The sequence below is a fragment of the Haliotis asinina genome, chromosome 6 (assembly GCF_037392515.1).
Source record: "Haliotis asinina isolate JCU_RB_2024 chromosome 6, JCU_Hal_asi_v2, whole genome shotgun sequence".
NCBI lineage: Eukaryota > Metazoa > Mollusca > Gastropoda > Lepetellida > Haliotidae > Haliotis > Haliotis asinina.
The window spans coordinates 23155913-23179489 of NC_090285.1; the positions used below are offsets into that span (position 1 = coordinate 23155913).

The window sequence follows — 23577 nt, forward strand, 5'->3', positions numbered from 1 at the left end:
TGTGACATATAAAGAAAATATGCCAAAGATCTGGACAAATGCCACAAAAGGAGTTGTATATACGTCACAAGACATTCAGAGATGTTTTTTTTTTAATTTGAAAGTGCTGACACAATGTTACTTACGCACTTTGGGGATGAACATGTGAGCTGGGTGTGAATGTGCAATCTAATGTAAGAAATTCTTTATTTGATCTCATCAAGGCCATTATTTTTTAAAACCTACTTGGCTATTTGTCAGCAAGAACACCTTATATTTTCACACCTCACAATTGTCTTGTAAAAACCTGTGTTGCAGCAGAGACAATAGTATGGTCTCTGGTTGCAGGAACCGTGGTAACTACATGGTTGCCGATCTCCACAAGGCAGGTAACTCTGTCATCTTGTGTGGCATGTATGCAAAGGTTTCATAGACAGTAGTAAGAATGCTGGATTGTGTGAGAATGCGCCATAATACTGCATTGTGCAATTATCTATGACAATTTAGATTTGTCTGTATCTTTGTAAATATAAATAACTTATTGTGTAAATAATTGTTGAGAGTCAGAATACTCGTATTTACCTTTAGAATTTACCAGTGTTTGATATTTTGTCAGTTATTACCATTTCGGTTTGATTAGAGTATGTTATTGTGGTTTTGAAGAGTTTATTTTAAGTTGAATCACCTGAGTAGATAAAAGGGATGTGTTTCACAAATCGAATCGATGTTCTTGCTATCCAATGATCTTTTTGCAATTTGTAACATCTGCTATCAAGCCCTGTGTAACTTGGACATAGGTGAGAGTCATTCAACACGTGAAAATGCTACGAGGGCTGGTCAAAAAGTTCTAAGCCTGCTAGACTGGTGACACCAACTAGGAGTATTGTTGGTCAGTGTTCTTCATCAGTAGTTCTAGCTATTTTGCTCAAATAGATCAACTAGTTTGAAAGCAACAGGTCCTTGAAGCATACTGGAGTATACATACGAGCACAGCAGATTTGAGCTTGTCATTACGGGCACAGTGTTTTCCATGGAGATATTCCTCCAATTTTGCAAATAGGTGAAAGTCGTTTGGGACCAGGGCCGCGTTTCACAAAACTCTCGTAAGCCTAAGGTCTCGTAACTTTTGTCGTAGCCTTTGCACCTCCTATGTTACAGTATGCCAGGTACAAATGCTACGAGAAAAGTTACGAGACCTTAGGCTTACGAGAGTTTTGTGAAATGGGGCCCAGGTCTGAATATGGAGGATGAGGAAGTTCTTCAAAGCCACATTGATGTACAGTAGACTTTGACTATCGAGAGGTGTGAGACAAAGCATTGTCATGTAAAATCAGAACTCCAGCCCTCAACATCTCTGATGTTGTACTCGTATGTATACCCCAGTATGCTTCAAGGACCTGGGACATACTGGGATACGTCAGTGAAAATCTGGAAGGCTACAAGGGTGAAACCCAGGGATAAATCAGTGAAAATCTGGATGGCTACAAGGGTGAAACCCAGGGATACATCAGTAAAAATCTGGATGGCTACAAGTGTGAAACCCAGGGATACATCAGTGAAAATCTGGATGGGTACAAGGGTGAAACCCAGGGATACATCAGTGAAAATCTGGATGGCTACAAGGGTGAAACCCAGGGATACATCAGTGAAAATCTGGATTGCTACAAGATGGAACCCAGGGATGGCTACAATGGATAGAATCCCATTGTTTTTTGCACACAATGTCAACACAAAAGGCAAGGTAATTTCTTAAATGGTACTTTATTGTATTTTCAATAGCATGATGGACACAAAAACTTTCACCATTTACAATTATACCTTCATGGAAATACCTGTATTCAACCTTTATAAAAACTCATCCAGTAAAGACTCCTCCAGGACCAATATACAGTCTGGGAGTTCTACACCTGCACAGAACACCTGCATGGAACATCACTCTGACACATGCTATACATCTGTATCAAGAATAGGGACAAAACACCATACAAACATGGATCCGGGATCAGACACTTGTTAACTTACCTGCAAAAATAAGAACTTTATACCCTCTAATTAGTTTGCATTTACATTTCAAGATCTCCCACACACTTACATCATTGTCAGTAATATTTCAGCAACATCACAACAGTAGACAACAGGCTGCAGACACTGAGCATACAGGGACCTTTGGCACAAAGATCACACGCATTAAACTAAGCTACCTACCTTAACCTGGTCACATTATTGTAGGACAGTTTGTCTTCAACAGGCATCTTCCCTGAACTCAACATGTTAACACATTAACTGAACATACCCAGATCCAGGCGCAAATCTGGAGATCAATCGATTATTGTCATACATATAGCATCAACATAGCGAAAACAATATTCAGCGAAGCATCATAAAATCTTCATCTCCATCCACCAGTGACTGCTGATGCAGAGCATCACTGACTAATAATTAACAAACATAAGTATAATATGGTCGACACTAACAAAGACAGCATTATCCAATGCCCTCACATAGCTGCTAGTGTAAAATGAACAACACAGTTGTAAATCAATCATGGGCCAAAATGGACAATACTTCCTCATTAAGAGTCAGTCTGCAGTTTCAAAGTACAACTGACAATATTCCAGCTTCATGACAGTGATCTGAAAACAATTCGAGCCTGGACCACACAATCCAGTGATTGATAAGCATTGACCGCTGCAACTCGGACACAATGTAATCCATGAACTAAGTCAACAAACTTGAACACATGATCTGTCAGTCTACTCTTAGGTGGATGCCTGAACACCTATTTGAACCCTGATCTTCAAGTCTGTTTTTTAAAAATCAGTATTCTTGCAGAAATAGGTCCAAGATTAGACTTCCAGATTATAGATCTTGTTACAGCAAAATTATTATCACACAAAAAGAGGGAAATCCCAACACACCTGTTCAGTGGATTCTTAACTGATCACAAAAAAAATCCAGCTTGTAATATTTTAAAATTGAAACACATACTGTCTTGAACTTATCTTCATAAAAACATCATTACAGGGCATGACAAACTGTTTCCCTCTGTGCAAGGATGCAGATGCTGCTGTGAGGAACTTGTGATAATCCTGTTTCAGTTCACAAGCGTATCAGGCACATCAAAGAGAAAAGGATTATGTTAAGAATTATAAAGAAATCTTACACTGAGATTGGAAACTGAATGAAGAATGTACTTGAAATATATGTCTTTGTCAGTTTAGCAAAACGATGGGTCGTTGAAAATCTGACCATGCCCATTACATGAGTCTCTAAGCATGTGTATCTGCCTGTTACACAGAAACAAATCCTAGATGACAAACTGTTCACTTGTGAGCACTGGCAGTGGTGGAGTGTCTATGACAGAAACATGATCAAAGACTTTGAGTGAGTGAGTGATTGAGTTTGGAAATGGGTTCGTGAGTGAGTGGATGGGTTCGTGAGTGAGTGTAGTTTGAGTCTGGACCAGACAATAATCAACAGCATGAGCATAGACCTGTGTAATTGGGAGCCGATGACATGTGTCAACCAAGTGTCAACCAAGTGTCAACCAAGTCAGTGAGCCTTACCACCAATCCCATTAGTCACCTCTTAAGACAAGGAGCGTCGCTTTTCTGGCAAGCATGGGTTGTTGAAGGCCTATTCTACCCTGGACCTTCAAGGGTCCTTTCTGTCAGGATCCAAAAATACCTCATCTGTTTGTTATAAGCATGCTCGTTATAAACACACTTTGCTGTACTAATGTACACTGAAAGCAATATCTAAAATAGTAAAAATATAACAAAAACACACATTCAATAAAAACATGAGAACCATTCCTAATCAGAATACTTTACATAATTTCAATAGGATTTGCTCGCAAAAATATTCTGAGAGTGGACATTTGAAGGAACATGTTCTAAAACATACACCAAGGAGTTATTCAGTATATAGCAGTGTAAGACCAGTGTGAGGCAAGACTGGCACAGAGAATGTGTGTACAAGAAGTAGCCAGTGCACAGCAGTGAGCAAACCCTTTTGGTTTATGAAAGGAAGATCAGATGTAGGCTAATGTTCATGCAGTGCATGACCATTAAATTGACTCCGCATGTACGTGCACACACCTTGCTCATAAGACTCTCACATTGTCAGTGTAGCACGTTGGTCATATCATAACCTAGGGCCCCTTCGCTCATTATGGCCGGCATCAGTGGGCGGCACTCATGCTTATGCTAATGTGGGTCATTTGTCAGGTCAGTGCTCAACTTAACCTTGTTTGCCAGCAGTACTATTCATATGAAAGAACTTAATGATATATTTTGCTTTCACATATCCTCCACTACTTGGGATGTCTAATTCAAAAGACTATCGTGGTAAAATCTATAATATTCCACATCTAAATATAAATCTCTATGTATGATACAAGCACCAAGTTCATCTGCTTATGAACTCATGTCAATATCACGACTGATGTGATGTGAACTGAGAGAGGTTTAATGTTGTAATGTTAACAGATGTTTCACTTCCTTCATTGTCATGAATAGCAGCATACAAAAAGTGTTTAGAGGAGTCATTGAGTATGCTTTAACACCACTTTTAGCAACATTCCCGCAATACTATGACAGGGGAAACCAAATGTGGGCTCAAACCCAGGTCTACAAGCCAACACTCTAACAATCAGACTTCCCCCTCACCCTAAAAAGCACTTTGCTGGTGGAAAGAGGCACTCTATAAATGGCCATTATTAGCATTATTCAGTGGTTGTTGTAATGTTTGCTTTATGTCATGCATTAATTCAACAGAGATACCAAGGACACCCCTACCTACTGCACCCACATGTAATCTGAATCGAGAAGAAGCATTGTTTTGTTCACTGCTCTAACACCTCATCAAAAAGAGTATCATCCTTCTCACACGATCAGATACCTGCATATGTAGATATTTCAGCATTAGCAAGTTTTGTTCAAGTTTTCTTGTGAGAAGTGAGGAAAGAGTACAGAAAATGTTTTAACGTTCTTTTTGTCAACAATTCTAATGATATGTCAAACATGTAGATGGGGAATGGCTCTTAAGTGAAGCTTCATTTGTGACCTGACACTGAGGAGGTGCTCCCCACAAGAGAAGACAAAACTGCACAAATTAATAAAGGGGAGGTAAACAAGCTGGGTTCTGCAGGTGACTTAGAGCATTTTGACAGTATGTGGAAATGTTTTGTAAACTTGCACAGTGCCAATATTTATATGTAACTGAAGCTGAGTTCTGTCACACAAAACACTTGTTTCTAAGAGTTACTTAGGTACTGACTTAATTATTGTTGTGTTTATGAAGGCAAAGTGTACATACCTGTTTTGCATTTTTAATTCCATAAACACAAATACATATTAGAGTCAGTTGTAAATAAATATGTCAGTATTCACAGAATGCTTGTTTCATAATAATACATATAATGTAGAGACTGTACAATATCAGTGACATTATTCTGTACAACAATCTTGAAGGGCATCGGAGAGCCTGCCTGCTTTGGCCAGCCAAAAAGCATGAGGTGGTATTCACACAAAGCTTTCTCTGCAGTCTTCTGGACTATAAGCAAGTGAGTGAGTTTAGTTTTAAGCCGCTTTTAGAAATATGCAAGCAAATATCATGGCAAAATGGACTTCACAAATTGCAAAATCCTGAAAGAAATGAAAGCAGAGTCATGCCTTGTCCAAAGCAATTCTCGAGCCCTGAAGGTGTGAGTTGGGGCCGAGCTTGAGATGGGGATCGCAACCCTTTTGACGGTGGGTGTCTTTGGGGACCTCCCCTACAAAAATAAATTTAGTGTGCTGGAAATATGCATTTTCTGGGCATACTTAACCAGACAATATTTAACTCAAATGAACATATTCAAACGGATATTTACTAAGATTCTTTCAAACATTCTAAAATTATAAACATATTTGGATTTTCTAAAAATCAGAGTTTTTTACAGACAAACTGGAGAGTAGTTTTTGTATTTGAAAATCAGAGTAACTCCTCCAAAATCAGAGAGGTTGCCATCTCTGTGTAGGGAATCGAACCATGTATTTGGCGTGACAAGTGAACACTTCAACCACTGGGCTACCCCACTGTACTTCCTAGATGATAAGATAGTGAGGTATAGTTCAACATCCCTCTGAACAGTACTTACGTCAAAGTAGTATGTCAGCTTAATCAAGGTCATTAATTGTTATGCCTTTTGTTGAAAGACATGTTAAAAGGTAGGGTTGTAATAAATCTTGGATTCCCACCCTTGATAAGTTTTCTGACCTACATGCACTTGAATGATGGTACAGCCACATCCTAGACCCTGAATATGAGATACTTTTTGCTTTGCAGCACTCAGTATATTCCAGTTGTCTGGAACAGAGAAGCCAGTGATTGATATCATGAGCATCAATCTACACAACTGACATGCATCAACCCAATTTGATCATCTTACAAATAACACTGTTTGCTGGATCTTGGGTTGTAAACATATTGAGTATCTGGAGAATTACTTATCACAAGCTTCCTGTAACTGCCACTCATAACACCAAGGTACTGACTAAATCTACAAAAAGGCATTTAGACAGTCCATTGGATATGTCTGTAAATATTCAAAGTTACAATCGCCATAGTGTTACGACTGTAGAAAGTCTACTTCATGGTATGAGAACACAATCACCTTAGCATGAAGGTACTTTGAACAATGTCAGTCTTGTCAGTAGTTTGGGCCTCAGATGATGCAAGTCCTACATGTGTACACTTTGATGTTACAAAACCTAGGGGTCTTAATCCAGTTTTAAACTGTGTTTTAAGACCAGGAGTATTGACACAAACAACAGACATGTCTATCATGGTGACAAACTGTTGACAGGTTTTCTTCATCTAAAAGTCACCATCAAGCTCTAAATAAAGGTTTCCAGACCAATATATTACAGAATTCCAGTCCGAAAATTCACTGAAGATTCATAATCAGTGTCTGAAGCTTACAAATATGGAAAACCAATACTATCATAATAAAAATCACAGGTTTATTATAAATCTTATAATACACTCTTGACAAAATAGTTGACCCCCCAAGCACGTTTCACAAATCTCTGTGATACAATCCTTCCTTTTCCTACAGACAGATTGGTATTTTATTACAAGATCTGTATGTCATAGTGGAGCACTTTGTACAAGCAGGTTGACAATGATGAGTTACCAAGGCTTGACAAACTTTCCATGTAGGACACACCAGCAACAATATAGATACAGAACAGACAAAAGTCGTATTGTAGACCTCAATGACGACAAGATAAATTAACAACAGCAAGAATACATAGTGTTTCTTTAACTAGGACTACAAGTGAAATGGCACATAGTGTACTGTCTAGCATTCGACGAAGTCTCTATCAGCTGTGTGTAGTCATATGAATGCCCCTGACAAAAGTCGATGCTGTGCTTGTTCACACTTCAAGGCTGTGTCCCTATGCGTCAAGTGAGGTCTGCTGTTGCCAGTGTTGTTCTCAGCATGATCTGTGTGTCACTCCAGGAAGTCCACTACCTCAGCCAGCTCCCTCTGTCTTGCCTGTTTGTGAGCCCAGCGTGCCTCAGCCAGCTCTGGGGAAACTTTCCACTTCTCATGGAAAATCTGACAACCACATCCAGGACACTTCTTGCCTCCTTCAACACAGAAAACAATGTGTCTGTCAGAAAACATTCATAGGATATCAACAAAGTGAAAACTATGTTCAATGTACATGAAGTAAATTAAGTTTGAAGCTAGTCTGGGAGCAAGCAAATGTGACCTTTTTTGCCGATCTCTGGTACAGTAAATGGAAGCACAGAAAAAACAATGTCACAACAATGGATGGCTATGCACTATTTCATGCAGATTCTGGTTAGAACTAGTTGTCAGTAAACTATGCTTGTCACAAAAGGGGATCAGGTGGTCAGGCTTACTAGCTTGGTTGAAACATTCAATTGCATAGAACACTGATCATGATGGTTATATGGTCTTGAAGCTGATGTAAAATGTCTTCCTGCAGGACGTAAACATTGCTGTAGAACCGTGACAGTTATTTTGAGCATCTCATAGAGATGTTCTCACTTAGGAAGCATAGTCGTAATGGGAAGATGAAATGCTGCTGTCTCTATTTTTCAAAATTGTTCAAAGGACTCATGTACTTTCATTGCTATTGAAGAAGGATTTACGATACAGGACAGCTCAGATAATATAATATCTCATTAATAATAGAATACATTATAAAAATGGTTAACTAAAGATATTCCAAATGATCACTGTGTGTAGAAGTAATTTCAAACAGTTACTGAATACATTACCAACATGCAATTAATTATCTCCCAGGTGTGTGTAGCATAAGGCCTGTTGTAAGAGTGACACATCACAGTTGGACACTGACCTATGAAAGGCGGAGTCTTCATGTAGGTGTTGAGACAGCCAGTATGAAACAGGTGGCCACAATACACACGCTCTAGTCTCTTCTTCGGCTCTCGGGTCTGGGTCTGGAATGAAAACAAGTCACTGAGATCCTCAAAGTACCAATACAACAAAACATGTTGATTGACACTGCTGGAAGTTGAGTTCTTTCAGAATGGTTTTGCTTATGAAAGATTCTAGCCAGGCTTTGGTTATACAGTCATGCTATATACCTTACAACAGCAAGGAGATGGGACACTTCATGACCACAACTCATCACTATCAGACATAGGGAGAAGCTATTGTGGACTGGAGGAGAGGCTGCTATGTCCAAAGAGAGGCTGTGGTCACCAGTGAGGGGCTTTAGTGACCAGTGTAGGGGGTTATTATGACTGGTGAGGGAGGCTGTTCTGCTCAGTGATGATACTATTTTAGAGGTGTTTCTGACCAATGAAGGCAGCCATTAAGAGGCTATGGGGACTGATGACGGAGGCTTTGGTGACCAACTAAGGAAGCTGTCATTTATGCAGGAGGGTCTCCTGACCAGTGAGGAAGATGATTCTGCCCAGTAAGGATACTATTCTATTGTAAATAGGAAATCTTTCTGACCAAAGAGGGGTGGCCATTGTTACCAATGTAGGAGACCATTCTACCCAGCAGGAATCTGTTTAGCCTAAACTGTAAAACATAGAGAGAATTTCACCTCAGGGTCTTCAGACAGAACGTTGTCCTTGCACAACTGACAGACTTCCTTCGGGTAGCGTTTGCAGCAGTCTCGAATGAGGAACTCACACACAGGACGAAGTGATGGCTTGGGCTGGAATGGAGGGTCTCTGGGACCCAAAGTAACATTACAGTAGCGGTAACACATAACCCACTTATCACTAGAGTAGTGGTGGTAACAAATACGCCAGGCAACATTAAAAGAGTGGTAACACAACCCAGGTAACATTAGAAGAGTGGTAACACATAACCCAGGTAAAATTAGAAGAGTGGTAACACAACCCAGGTAACGTTTGAAGAGTTGTAACACATAACCCTGGTAACATTAGAAGAGTGGTAACACATAACCCAGGTAACATTAGAAGAGAGGTAACACATAACCCTGGCAACATTAGAACAGTGTTAACACATAACCCAGGTAAGATTAGAAGAGAGGTAACACATAACCCTGGTAACATTAGAAGAGTGGTAACACATAACCAAGGTAACATTAGAAGCGTGGTAACACATAACCCTGGTAACATTAGAAGAGAGGTAACACATAACCCTGGTAAGATTAGAAGAGTGGAAACACACAACCCAGGTAAGATTAGAAGAGTGGTAACATATAATCCTGGTAACATCAGAAGAGTGTTAACACTCTCTATCAAAGGTAACTCTCTATCAAAGGAGAGTGAAACAATCAGACACCAGTGAGAGGAAATCTAAGGGACCTCAGTAAATACTTCAGGTCATCTGCACAACCAGTAGTTGGAGACACCAGGTCCACATGTTTGAAAATGTGCAGGTAAGGAAATGTACCAGTATGTCACATGTTTACAGTATTTAATAGCCTGTTTAATATTCACAGGAACACCAGCTACAGAAGGAAACATTTTTCACCTTTTTATGGTATTGTTTAATTTTTTCCACACAATGCCAACAGTTCTACTTACTTTGGTTTTTTCTTGAGCGGAGGTTGGACACATTGTCGGGAAATCTCAATGGCTTGTGCCTGGAAAAATGTCTTTAATAATGGTGGAAAGTTGCAGTCCTCAATCTCACATCTAGAACAAAATATTTCAAGTTTCTGTCAATCACAACTTCATTGTCAGCACACTGGAATGTCACTGCAAGATTTTATGCTGCTTCAAGATGTAAAATATGTCTACGATGGTAGAAGTTATCTCCCTTGGACTGCTTATGCCATCTGACCTCAAGATACAAAAAATTATCAAATTAAAATATGTCTATGCAACACATAAACAAATCATACATATAACATAAACTAAACACTGACAGAATCAATTTGTAAAAACTATGACTATTTCATACTGTCAAAAAAATCAATCCCCAAAGTATCCTTTTCAGAACATGAGCGAGTTACTCACTGGACTTGGTGCACAGGGTAGTCATTCGGCACAGTTACTCGGAGATTCATGAAATAGCTTCCCTGCTTCACTTTAATCACAATTTGTGAAGTCTTTTGTTTTAAAATGACTTTGTCTTCTCCAGACACGAGATTGCGTTTGATGTATGAGATCTCTTCATTACACACACAGAGTGGGTTGTCCTGCAGAAACGTCTTCACAAACATCACCATCAGCACCACCTGTAACAAAACAGAGTTCACAGGTTGACCATGTCATAAACATTACTTCAAACTTCATTATGCTATGATGAACAACATTTAAAACTCAAAAGATATCTAAAGGCCTTGGCACTCAATCACAATGTCACTTGATTGTAAGGAATGAGAACAGAAACATGTTTTGACAAGATAGAATCTCATAAAAGTAAGCATTCATGTTTATGTCTTCTATTTTAAAACTTGACAAAAAGGTGCGTTTCTTTTGCCGTACATGCTATTTAAGCAACCTGGTAGATTTTGTGTGATAATAGTTTGGACTAGTGTCATGGGACAAACATAGGAAAACTAAAAAATTTCTAAACTCATCAGGAAATAGGAGGTACGGCTGAACAAAACTTTTTCCCACTTTTTGGGTACTTTATGTCTTTCATATTCTGGCAATGTAGTGTCACCTGTGTGACTCTTCTACCCCTCTACCATCTGCTACCCTACGACAGTGCACTACTATCCCTACATGTCTCTGTCACACATTCTACCCCTCTATACCTGTCTGCCCCTCTACCCATCACTCTACACATCTGCTACCCTGCGAAAGAGCACTACTCTCCCTACCTGTCTCTATCCCATATTCTACCCCTCTACCCATCACTCTACACATCTGCTACTCTGCGACAGAACACAACTCTCCCTACCTGTCTCTGTCCCACATTCTTGCGAGCTTCCTCATCACACATCTTACACAGGCCGTCCAGCAACTTGAATGACAGACTCTTGCTCTTCAGCTCCACTACGATGGGCTGGTGTGGGTAGTTCTCTGGGAACATCAGGTGGATGGTCAGTTGTTTCTGCTCTGTCACACTGCAACATAGGACAGTATCCAAAATTCACAATGTATGGTTAGATTTATGGCAGAAACGTTGTCCAGGAAACAGTAAAAGCTTGTAATGGTCATTTTGACAACTTCTCAATAACCTCAACATACTGAAAAGTTGAAAATCGTGACTGTCTCCCTACTGGCTTTCACACACAAACAATATGGACACCTTGTGTGAGTGAAGGAGTTTAGATTAACACCACTTTTAGAAATATTCCAGCAATATCATTGGTGGGGAACACCATACATGGGCTTCACACAGAGTATCATCTGGGAAATTGAACCTGGGTCTTCGGCATGATGAGTGAACTCTTCAACCATTAGGCTATCCAATTGCCCCTTGGACACCTTGAACACCTTGAACAAATCTCACACTGGCTTTCACACACTCATACTCCTAGACAACCTGCACGTATCCCCTATACTTACTATACAGATACCCTGACAAGTTCCCGGACAGAAGCCTCTAGTTTGACTCCCTCGATGCCCACCAGCCTCTGTCTGACCTGGGCCAGCTCTGCATCAATAACCTGGGTTGTCCCCTCTGCCATGTTGGTGTGGCGGCAGCGACACACTGCTACTGTTATCTTGTGATCATCTGGAAGTGTGGTCTGCAAACACAAGTAATACAGGACATTTATTTAACATACACCTGACAAAGTGAGGAAAAAGTTGGGAAATACATAATACATTCCTTGTTTTATCCTAAAGTGGATAAAAATAACTTTGTTTTACAAATATCCCAAGCCAGTTTCTGCTGATCCCTAGTTAGTCATCTTCTTGTGAAGAAACCCCTGATGTGATTGCTAACAGCTTCAATACATCCACTCTTTCTTCTCCATCTCTATGATGGTGATTTGTTAGCAATCACATCTGGGTCAGTCAAATTTGTGATTGTCATCTGGACCATCACTTCAAACAACTGAGACAGATGACATGCCATCAATCACTAAGCAAGAACACCTGATCAGTTGGGTCTCCTCTAATGACAAGTATCAGTTGCCAAAGACATATGTATTCTTACCCAGAAGATACTATGTGAGCATTAAGAGGATCAAGCCATAAGCCATACTTCCCGAAATGTCACATAAGCATGATGTAACATATCCACAGAAAAGACAAAATCATATATAAGAATATTAAGAGGAATCCATCACTGACTGAACAGTACCAAATGGATTTCCAGAACCCATCCACATGCCAGGTGTCCTGTGTACACTTTTACAGTCACTGGCAACTACTACATCCATATGTCCCCAAACTTGACGTGTGCTCAAACAATCTTTTGGTCATCCCTACCTGAATATTAAAATCCTTTGCATACCAATTGTTCTCTTACTCTGCACCTGTGCTTTAGAACTCTCTCCCTTGTGCCATTAAAAGCTCTAACACATTTGACATATTTAAGTCAAGTCAAAACCCACCTTTTCTCACCATGTTTCTTATTCTTTTGGGTGAAAATATTCTTTGGCTTTGGGCATGCCTTACAGTGTTGAATAGTTACACTATAAATATGCATTTATTATTTATTATCAATATAGCTCCATAGTGCGGACTTGTATTTGGCTGGACCAACAATGAGTATTGGAAAGGTTTCAGTGCACAGAATTACACACCAGAATGCAATGTTGAAATACCTCTAAATTTCAGAAAATAAGACAATTAACACACTCTATGCACTTTTTCCTGGTTTGGTAGCAAGGTTGTCTGAAAAAGCTTGTTACTTCATTAACAAAAACTCGTTAACTTCAGGTGAAACAAACCGTAGCTGTCATTGCATCTTGGTGCTAAAAGAAGACGTCCCAAAGAGTTAGTGTAAGCCTACTGTTATTGGCCTATGGAGCATGACTACATTGTTGTAAACCTATTAGTACCACAGACTGTGTTGGGTCTGTGACGAGCTAATCATCTGGGACACCTTGCGCACAAATGTCAGCATCAAAGATTCTACCAAAGGGATTTCCTGGTCCGCTTGCCAAGGTCATTTAGACTGGAATCCCAGATAAACCCCCACCACTATGGAAAAACACCAAAACACCAGTGCCAAAATAAACCTTAACAACATTCATAAATGAAAACATTAAAGCTTAAAGATTAACATACATTCCCTCCAAAATGGAATGATTATCGTACACTTCCCTTTGCGATATAATACACATGGTAATAAAAAGCTTAGACTGCCTTTAGTCATTAAGGGACCACTTATTTCAGATCGTTTTAACACCAGTTTGTACATGCAATCACATTCAACAAATAGGGACAGAAGTCATACCTCAGAAAACAATTAATTTTTCGGAGGCCAACTTCTTACTTGTGAGGAACATGTTTACTCCTTCATCAGGTCAATGGTTTCACATGATGAAGGAGTACTTCTATACTTTATTATTGTAAGTAAAGAAGATGAATTAAAAAAATGCCATTCATAGACCTAATCAATTTTCCATTCAACGAAAAAAGCTTCCAACATAATAGTTCTGATACTCTTTGCAAATACCTTCAAAGATAACTTTAAGCATAATTAGTTACCACAAAGGTACAAATTCCAACTGACATAAACACAACTTTAAATAGGATCACATCAGCTGCTACCCAGGGGTTTCAAGGGGGGATAACTCTAATCAACAGACTTCTCTATCAGCTTCATCTATCCAAACATGCTCTTAATCCCCAGTGTGGGAACATGCTAAGGGTAATATGTAGATCTATTAGAGATTAATTACCTCCCCTGGCCTACAGTGGTAAACTCAGCTGCCCTTTTGACGTCATATGGGCTTGGCCTGATACCATCAAGAGCTGTTGCATCACCATTGCTTGGAGCAAAACCATCTATCAAAACTCATCAAATCCTGAATGGCTTCTGTTGTGACACGTAAACCCATCAACACTCATCTATGAATCTTTTAGCAGTCAAAAACTCCCTCAAACAAGTTTAGCTGGCTAATATTGAAAGATCGAGGAGCCGATATGATCCCAAGTCTGTGTCAAACAGGTTATGGTTACGTAACAGAAATAGGCTCTTGACAATAGGTTGATTTAAAGGAAGACTGAAGCCATCTTTGATCTGTCATCAATATTGATAACAGAAAGAAATCTGATTTAAAAACCATTAGTGTCATCAACTGATTGACGTAGAGTGTCATGGTAGGGAAGATTTAATTGAGTGTGTCAGGAAATACAAAGTGTTCAATGCTATCGCTTTAACTGATGGTTCATTTCAGAGTCTCCATGTACCTCCGCTATGATCCATCATTGTGAATTGTTTTTTGTATCTCCACAAACATCAAGCATACTGATGTAAATTTATGTATTTGATGATAACTTATTTCATAAAAGTTATCATTCATAAACTCACACAGTAAGGAAAGTGTTTTTTTCATTCCCTGAAATGATGGAATATTTCCTGTTAAAAAATCTCATATTTTGCTTTATAATTGCTGACACAAAGCTCAAGGATCTTAGAATATTAACAACACCTGGTAAAACGGTTTTAAAAATACACAGTGATTAATTTCATATTTGAAAATTATTTTGTTAAATTTACAAAAATATTGAAATATTGACTTGCATTTCAACCTATAAAAGTGTCAAGAAAATTCTAATGAGCTTACAACGTAGGTGCCATAATCATGGGCCTCTTTGAATCCTTTGGAAAAGATTATCCTCCTTTAATCCCTTCCTACCAGATCAAGTAGCCCACCTTGCCCCTTAATGAGTGACTGAATCAGGTAAAACAAAAGATGTGAGGATTTAGTTTATTTCTTAACAGGTGTTGCTGAGGACACAAAACCACCCTTCATCATTTGTAGAGAATACTACTTGATTTCTCCACCATTGCAATTAAGAAGCTATTTTGACATGTTTACCTTGGCAGAGTGCTGCTAACCTAATTACCTTACACCTGATTATGCCAGTGTCTATCTTAAAGTCTTCATGCTAATTACAGGTATAAAATTGTCACCTGGGCAAGGTGTGAATTGATAGCAGGTGACGACACAAGACACTGTCTACCTTCTGGATAAAACAAAGAATTATGATGCAATCAACACGGACCAGTGTGAGATAGGAACTTATCTATGTGTTCAGGTTCATAAAATACCTATCAGCTATAATCAACCATGCTAATTTTGTTTGTACAATTAAAATAAATTGCAATAATATGCTAAACAGTTATATTAGGTTCAATTAGTATTTTTGACACATTTGCCAAGTTTTTATAAAAACAAAAACATGTCATAATAAAGAATACCTTCATAGCCTTCAGTGATTTAAGTTCATGTGACATTGTCTTTGGTTTAGTAGTTGTAACACTGTTTAATTTCTACAATGAGTATTGTATTGTCGACAGATGAGCAAACAGAATATCAACACTTAGTAGTCAAGAAATAATATTTTTCCTTTAAGTTCCCTAGTCATGATTTTACCAACCAACAGTATGCAACATTTCTACATCAATATTGACTTGGAACTGTGCACTTCTACATCCCTTACATCAATATCTGTGCCAGGTTTACTTTCCTCAAAGCACCCTCTTCCTCAGAAACAAATATATTGATGGATTGTTGAATACTTGACTAACTGGTAATGACCAACCATTTGAAGTGATTTCAATTCAGCCAAGAGGCATAATTAACATGGACCTTACTATTTGTGATAAGTCATATGATCAATATTTTGTTCTTCATGTTATTAAATATTTCCTTACTTATCATGCAGGGGCCCGTTTCACAAAACTCTCGTAAGCCTAAGATCTCGTAACTTTCCTCGTAGCATTCCTGCTTTCTATGTTTCAGTATAGGAGGTGCCATTGCTACGAGAAAAGTTACGAGACCTCAGGCTTACGAGAGTTTTGTGAAACGGGCCCCTGGATTCTCTTTTGTGTGAATTAACCCGAATTTAAATTTACTTAGCAATAACCATGTGATGTTTTACATCCAAAGTTCTTACTTGCAATGATTCTCCTGAATGAATGTATGAAAAATAAACAACTGACAAATCGCTGTAAATTTCAAAGGATAATTCATGTACATTCATATATATTGTATTAGCGATAAAAATTCTGTCACATGATACAAAACTGGGATACCTAACTATCTGGATAAAGATTTAATAGTTTCATTTATCACAACAATGTACTTTGAAAAACAGGGCTATCAAGATGATTTGTCAGTGGCGATGTTACAGTTAGCTGACCAAAAACGGTTTGTCATCTAAATAAACCTCAGCCCAAATTCATTCATCTGTTTTATACTTTTAATTTCATTTTACAGAAACAAATTTAACACCTCATTAAATTTAGAAAAACAAGAGAACAGGTCTTTCACAGATGTTCCTTGGTAAATATTTCTACAAAAGGGATATGTCACTTGTTTCTCTACTAAGGGATATATGTCAATCATGACTCAAGGTATCCAATCAATGGGAACTGACAAATATTTCTTCTCATACAATACAGCACAGAAACACAAAGATAACAACAATTCTGCCACAAATTAACTGCCTTTGAGGCATGTAAATATAGATAAACATTTATCTTTCGTCTGAAAAAGCTTGTTACTTCATTAACGAAAACTCGTTAACTTCAGGTAAAACAAACCGTAGCTGTCATTGCATCTTGGTGCTAAAAGAAGACGTCCCTAAGAGTTAGTGTAAGCCTATTGTTATTGGCCTATGGAGCATGACTACATTGTTGTAAATCTATTAGCACCAGAGACTGTATTGGGTCTGTGACGAGGCAATCACCTAGGACACCTTGCGCACAAATGTCAACACCAATGCTTTCATTAGATTCTGCATGCTATTATCAAATTCCAAGTTTTTGGTTTCAGTATTTAAACTTAAATACTGCCCTGCTCTTGTAATTTCAGCATATTTTTTCTCCCCTAATACCTAATTTATCCTCACTATTTTCTGTTTTGGACTTTTACCTTCCATAACTTTTTCTATAATTTTTCTCTTGTTCTTCCAAAACTCTCATCAGTAGGTAAGCTACACATCCATAATCTACAGTTTGGGGGTGAGATGCATTATTCCTGGATAATAATTATTATTAGATATACTAAAACACACCTATCCATATCGATAAAACAGGTTCAGCATCATCATAGACCTGTAATCAGTATGAGGTATAGAAATTATCAGTCAGATGTGTTTTCAGTCCCTAACATCATATTTTAGAAATACGCCCTTATGTAAGCCGTTGACCAAATTTGAGATCTCCCTTAAACAGATCATATTCGTTTGGCATATATCACAAATGCAATGTCTTCGAAAAGATTATCATTAATATAAATAATAAAATAGCAAAGCTCATACTTTCTTTCACTGGAGTCTGTTTTTTGTTTAATACTCAACAATATTCCTGCTACATGGCGGTAGTCTTTCAATGAATATACTTTAGACATCACATGAATACACTGCCTGAGTAAAGCACCCAATGTATATCATGGTGCCACAGTGTGTTTGCAGACAATTTGTCCCACCATGGGTGAAATCTCCACCACTTTCACACTATGAAAACTGTAACAGTCCCACAGCATCACACTACAGAGTCAAATTTGTTATTGTCTAAGTGAGTGTTAAAATACTACACCCCACATTCAGCTATTTGGCAGCAATTTGCAACTAATCAATACCTGACCTGATAACTATGTGACTGATATTTCAGTTATCTAAATGGTGCTTAATTTATGTGCCATGACATGGTAAATATTGAAATATTTTCATTGTGCCTTTCAGGCAACATTTAAAGTTTACAAATATATGCTGCACTTTCAATGTTTTTCGATGGTAACTTTGCAAATTATTTAAACAACTAAATGTGATAACACTATTCTGTAATGTTACACTCAAGAACTAACACTTGATATAAACATATTTTATTCCTTCATGTCATGAATGGATTGTTATCCAAATATCATACATCTCAAATTCTAAATGAGTTTCAAAAAGTTAGTCAGAGTCTATGGTACTTTAACTCCACAGAGTAGCTGCGATTTTTTTAATGAAAATTTTATGGCATAAACACTAACTGAACAAGATTCGTTTGAGCAAAGTCTCCTGAACACCGAGTCCTGTTTGCAAATCAGTAAACCTGGAACTCAACATGGAAAGTGGTGAACATTTGCTTATGCTTAGTGCCAACAGAAAACCTGCAGAATAAAGTATTGAGAATGGAATAATTAACCTTAATGAGAAAGTCCTAAGACTTGCCAAATGTTTTATTATATATCAGCAACTTATTTTCACAAAGTCACACCTAAATTATCTGTCCAGAGCCCTATGGTATTGCTTTTAGCAATATTCCAGCAATGTCATGGGAGGAAACACCTGAAATAAGCTGCACACATTGTACCCATGTGGGGAATCGAACCTAGGTTTTTAGCATGAGGAGCAGACCATTAGGCTACACTCCATTCCAACACTTGCAGTAATGGTACCAGAACTTTGAATGTAAGCACTGTGTCTGACAATCCAATCTATTTAGACACAACAGAAGAAAAAATTTGAGACAAATGTTATTTTGAATCCCCATGTGTTTGAAATCATATGTGGAAACTGTGGGAAGCAGCCTTATACAAAGGTTTTCAGCAGGTAGTCATCACATTTATGTATAGATATAAGTAGGAACTTTGAATGGCATTAAAAGTTTGACATGAAGCCACATGTAACATAATATTATTAGAACTCCTATATTCACACTGTAGCCATATGTCACATTTAGCCAAGAGTGGCAACAGGGTCTTAAGGCAAGATATGATTCTACATTGCAACGTATTGCACTCATTGTAGATCCCAGCACCGGTCTCTGGTGAAAAGTGAGTGAGTGAGTGAGTGAGTGAGTTTAGTTTTACGCCGCACTCAGCAATATTCCAGCTATATGGCGGCGGTCTGTAAATAATCGAGTCTGGACCAGACAATCCAGTGATCAACAACATGAGCATCGATCTGCGCAATTGGGAACCGATGACATGTGTCAACCAAGTCAGCGAGCCTGACCACCCGATCCCGTTAGTCGCCTCTTACGACAAGCTGAGTCGCCTTTTATGGCAAACATGGGTTGCTGAAGGCCTATTCTAACCCGGGACCTTCACGGGTCTGGTGAAAAGTAGTAAGAATAGTTAAGTGATATTTTATGGGGAAAGTACTTGAGTTAAAAATATTGCTTTCTTATCACAATAACCACTCAGTAACCACCTAAACAGTAATAAAGAGGCTAAAGTGGAAAAATCTTTACACAAACTTAAATTGTGTTAATGCTGTATATTATTAATAAATATACAGCCAAAAGGATTTATCAATAACATGTGTTGATGGAACTAATGCTGGCTTTAAATGTACACATAAAACTCCAGTACTTTTAATTTGCATCGACTGTATTCTCTTCGACTCTTGCTCTTACTGAAACTGTTCAGACATTCTTCAGTTACAATTACGCTTGTCGTCTGCTACTGTTTCCCTTGATTTTCGTTTTCCGTGTTATTAATCAAAGATGGGAATTGGGTTCTATGATGTGTATTAATGAACGTTTTAACCATAATAGTGTAAAACATGCAAGATTTTACCTTAATACCAAGTTTCACAATGTCACAAACACGGTGCAACTCTCACACATGATGTTCCGCGTACACATTTCTATGACGACGTCTCCTGCTAATTATGTAATGTATGTGCGAGAAGCAAATTATCTTTAAAACAGTCTATTAGTAAAACCAGAAGACCCTTTAGATTTACCCTCCGATGTTTATAGCAAAAATAAAATCAAAACAAAAAATATTAATGTTTGAGGACATTATGGCAAACAGGGGAGGCTATTCACATGAAATGTCGCTATTAGCATACCACTAGTAGGTTTCTATGCTGTGACAGAGTTGTTAACGTTTGTGGTGTCCATTAGTTATCACATTTTATCGTATACTGAAACGTGTGAAACACTTTCAGAAACGTGACATCATGCAAATACTTTCAAACGTTAATGGATACGTGTGTCTGAGCTTGAGTGTGCATATGTTTGTGTAAGTCTCTCAAAATATACATGAGATAGTATGCATTCAAATATGTATGTTATTTTATGAGTAACGAACGATTACAAAGTCAGGACAAAAAAAATTATAGGTGGAAAAGAACACAGAAAAATCAATGTGATATAAGTAGTAAGAGAATACAGTGTCATATAATGTACGCGTATTTGCTACAGGTGTGCCATTTACTGACTTGGTGAAAATCACATTAGTGACATTTGTCAAATAACTGTATTTTTTAAACACCCTCACATTCATGAAGTGAGGAGATTAACTTTTGATCAGCACTTTACATCTATTTTGTCAAGTTTGACTGAGCGTTAATCCCATCTCGTCTCTAACATTCTTTACAACGATCAATAGTTTTGCCGCAAGTTAAACTTAAGTACTTTACGACATGGAAACTTTGACCATCGGCGAAAAATTCTAAACAAAGAGATGATCTCTGGTTTGCTAAGCAAAGATAAGAACGAAATAAACTGCATCACCTTTTTGCAGATTCCTTTATCTGCTCAAAACATGGCCGAAATCTCGTGTTTTAAGCCTTTGTACGTATCCATAAGCAGATTACCTGACCCTCATATCTACATGGCGGTAACTTCAAAGAGCGCTTCTCTGATTTTATCTATCCACATACAAAGCCATAATCACCCATTTATTTACCCAGAGGAGTTAAGTGTCTATCCTGGTCAGCAGATGTTCGGTCATAGATGTTGGACAGAAGGACTGGGGTCAAGTTGAAATAAAACACGAACAGTGACCTGTGAAACGGACAATTGTGTAATTACAATCTGATTGTCCTGTGACAATAGCTGTGACGTGTTATGTGCTTATGAAATGTACATGTTTGACGAAAAGTGTTTCTCGGGAAAGGTGTCCATCAAAAGCACCGTGCAGGTCACTTAAGCTTTGAGAGATGATTGATCGTTGCATGAATGAGGATATAAATATATGTCACTGAACGGGATGTACAGATAATATATAACACTCGGAGTCCGTTGATACAAACACGCACGCGCACACGTGAAATATATACCAGAATGAACGAAATGAGTAACTGACAGAAAGACACTTCGACTGAAAAAATGATTAGGGATAAAGGTGGTTAAAAAAGGTATAAACATTATTTCAACTCTACATGTTCAATGGATAACACGACCAATGGCTTATAAACAAATGCAGCTTTTCTTCTTGAGTAACGTTTATTATGTGTGCAAAAGAAAAACCTGAACGTCGAATGTGCCACAAGCTTATCTATATATTTATACAAAATCTGTGAAAAACTGTAGTGGTACCTTTTGGTTTCAAGATCACATTCTAAATACACCAGCGATTAAAAGTTTGTAGAACATTTCACAGAGAACGTTATAAAACATCATAAATGACATTGTTCAACATCCAGAAATGTACTACTAACGCAAAGAAAGAAAAATGCAACAATTTACATTTAAGAGTACTTGATCGCAGATAAGCGTGACAGGTTTGCTCAAATCTGTGTATACTGTCGATTAATTTGAGCAGTACGTGTCCATATCACGACGAACAAGCAATCATTTCTTGTCTCGTTTTTAGAAATCTGAGTAGTTGTAGTCTCGACGCCGACACACGTGAGGGTCGCGTGTCTGGTATATACCTTGGAATGCAAATGAGTATAATTAAAACACATCTGTTTTCCCAGACCGAATATGCATACTCTCCTGAACAAGCTCTCAAAACAGTGTTGATCTTAGTCAAAGTAGCCCTTTGTTAATTCACGTATTCAGGGTTTATATATATTTTCAAAAGGAGATTAAATAAAGGGGGAAAAAAAGAAATTTTTTTCTAAATGTGCATTATTTCCAAATAAAAGAAACAAACAAACAAAAAAGTACTGTATACAATTACTCTTAGATGCTTCAGCGTGGTGCCAACGAATATTTTTTGTGAAGAATTCGTTTCCACAGTATTGCAATGGCTTAATACCTGTGTGATAATGACTGTACTCTCCTGGCCGGTATTAGTACCACTCATATCTCAATATTGTGTTACTAATGGTCAATGCAGGCAGTTATCACCCATCATAAACCATGGTCACTTTGAGGTCAGTTTAACACAGCGACCATTGTGCGACGCTTTGGATTTGATAACGTTTCCGTCAAGATGATCTCATTATAATTTTTGACATAATAATTCCGGGTTCGTATCGGTGTTCCGAGTTGTAAATGCAGTGGGAAGTTTAGTATAAATCAACGAATCATTGTTTTGACACATGCTATCAACATGAGTAATAAAAAGGTCACAGCGTTGTCGCTGGTAGTGGAGCACACATCACGTCTTTTATGACTGCTATAAACACGCTGACGTCTCAATCACGTATCATTTGCGAATAGGACTCTTTATATACCACAGGTGTTGTTGGTGCCTATTTCGTGAAAAGTGACATTGTTGTAAGTGTTGTGTTTTGTTTGAAAAAAAAAATGCTTTGGTTCAAATTGTATACCACACCACAGAATTAATATGACCGCGGATACACGAGTGTCAGTTTTGTGGCACAAACAACATGATTTAATTGCAGTTTTGTTCGGGTAGAAGAATTATACGGCATTGCCTAACTGAAACAATATACATGCATCTGTTAACATATTGTATTGTTATTGTGATAGTTGATAGAAATTATATTGATTGGATGCACGGGTGGCGTTTTAAGTTTCGTTACAATGAAAATTCCATCGTTGTATTTTAAGTGTACAGGGAGCAATGACAATGCTGACAATGATTTGGAGTTCTGAGCATGGCTTCGAAATATACCCCACTGGAAATGGCACGTTTTAAATGTCTTTCGTACATCTTCTTGAATTTATTTTAAAATAATACCCCTACATAGAGAGGTATCTACATACATCCTTCGCTTGTTTAGCTATCAAGGTTAACTTATGAACACATGAACAAATGTATAATTTAGAGTTACTTCCTTACTTCAGATAACCATAGCGTTGATATAAATCTTTAATACAAGCGATGGACTACATGTCCTATA

The 23577-nt window shown here is 38.0% G+C and overlaps 1 protein-coding gene across 2 annotated transcripts; it reads right to left on the reverse strand.

Moving 5' to 3' along the window:
- Window positions 1-1721: 1721 nt before the first annotated feature.
- LOC137286874 (uncharacterized) lies at window positions 1722-20175 on the reverse strand. Of its 2 annotated transcripts, none has more exons than XM_067818887.1 (8): window positions 20106-20175; window positions 11974-12155; window positions 11363-11528; window positions 10471-10691; window positions 10036-10146; window positions 9081-9210; window positions 8361-8463; window positions 1722-7620 (listed from the first exon to the last, which is right to left on the reverse strand). In XM_067818887.1, exons 2-8 carry the CDS (start codon window positions 12093-12095, stop codon window positions 7481-7483), a joined length of 993 nt encoding a protein of 330 aa, XP_067674988.1. In that variant the 5' UTR covers window positions 12096-12155; window positions 20106-20175; the 3' UTR covers window positions 1722-7480. The 2 variants fall into 2 exon arrangements, with proteins under 2 accessions (XP_067674988.1, XP_067674989.1); XM_067818888.1 differs by having other exon boundaries at window positions 5302-7620; window positions 20152-20172.
- Between the last annotated feature and the right edge of the window lie 3402 nt (window positions 20176-23577).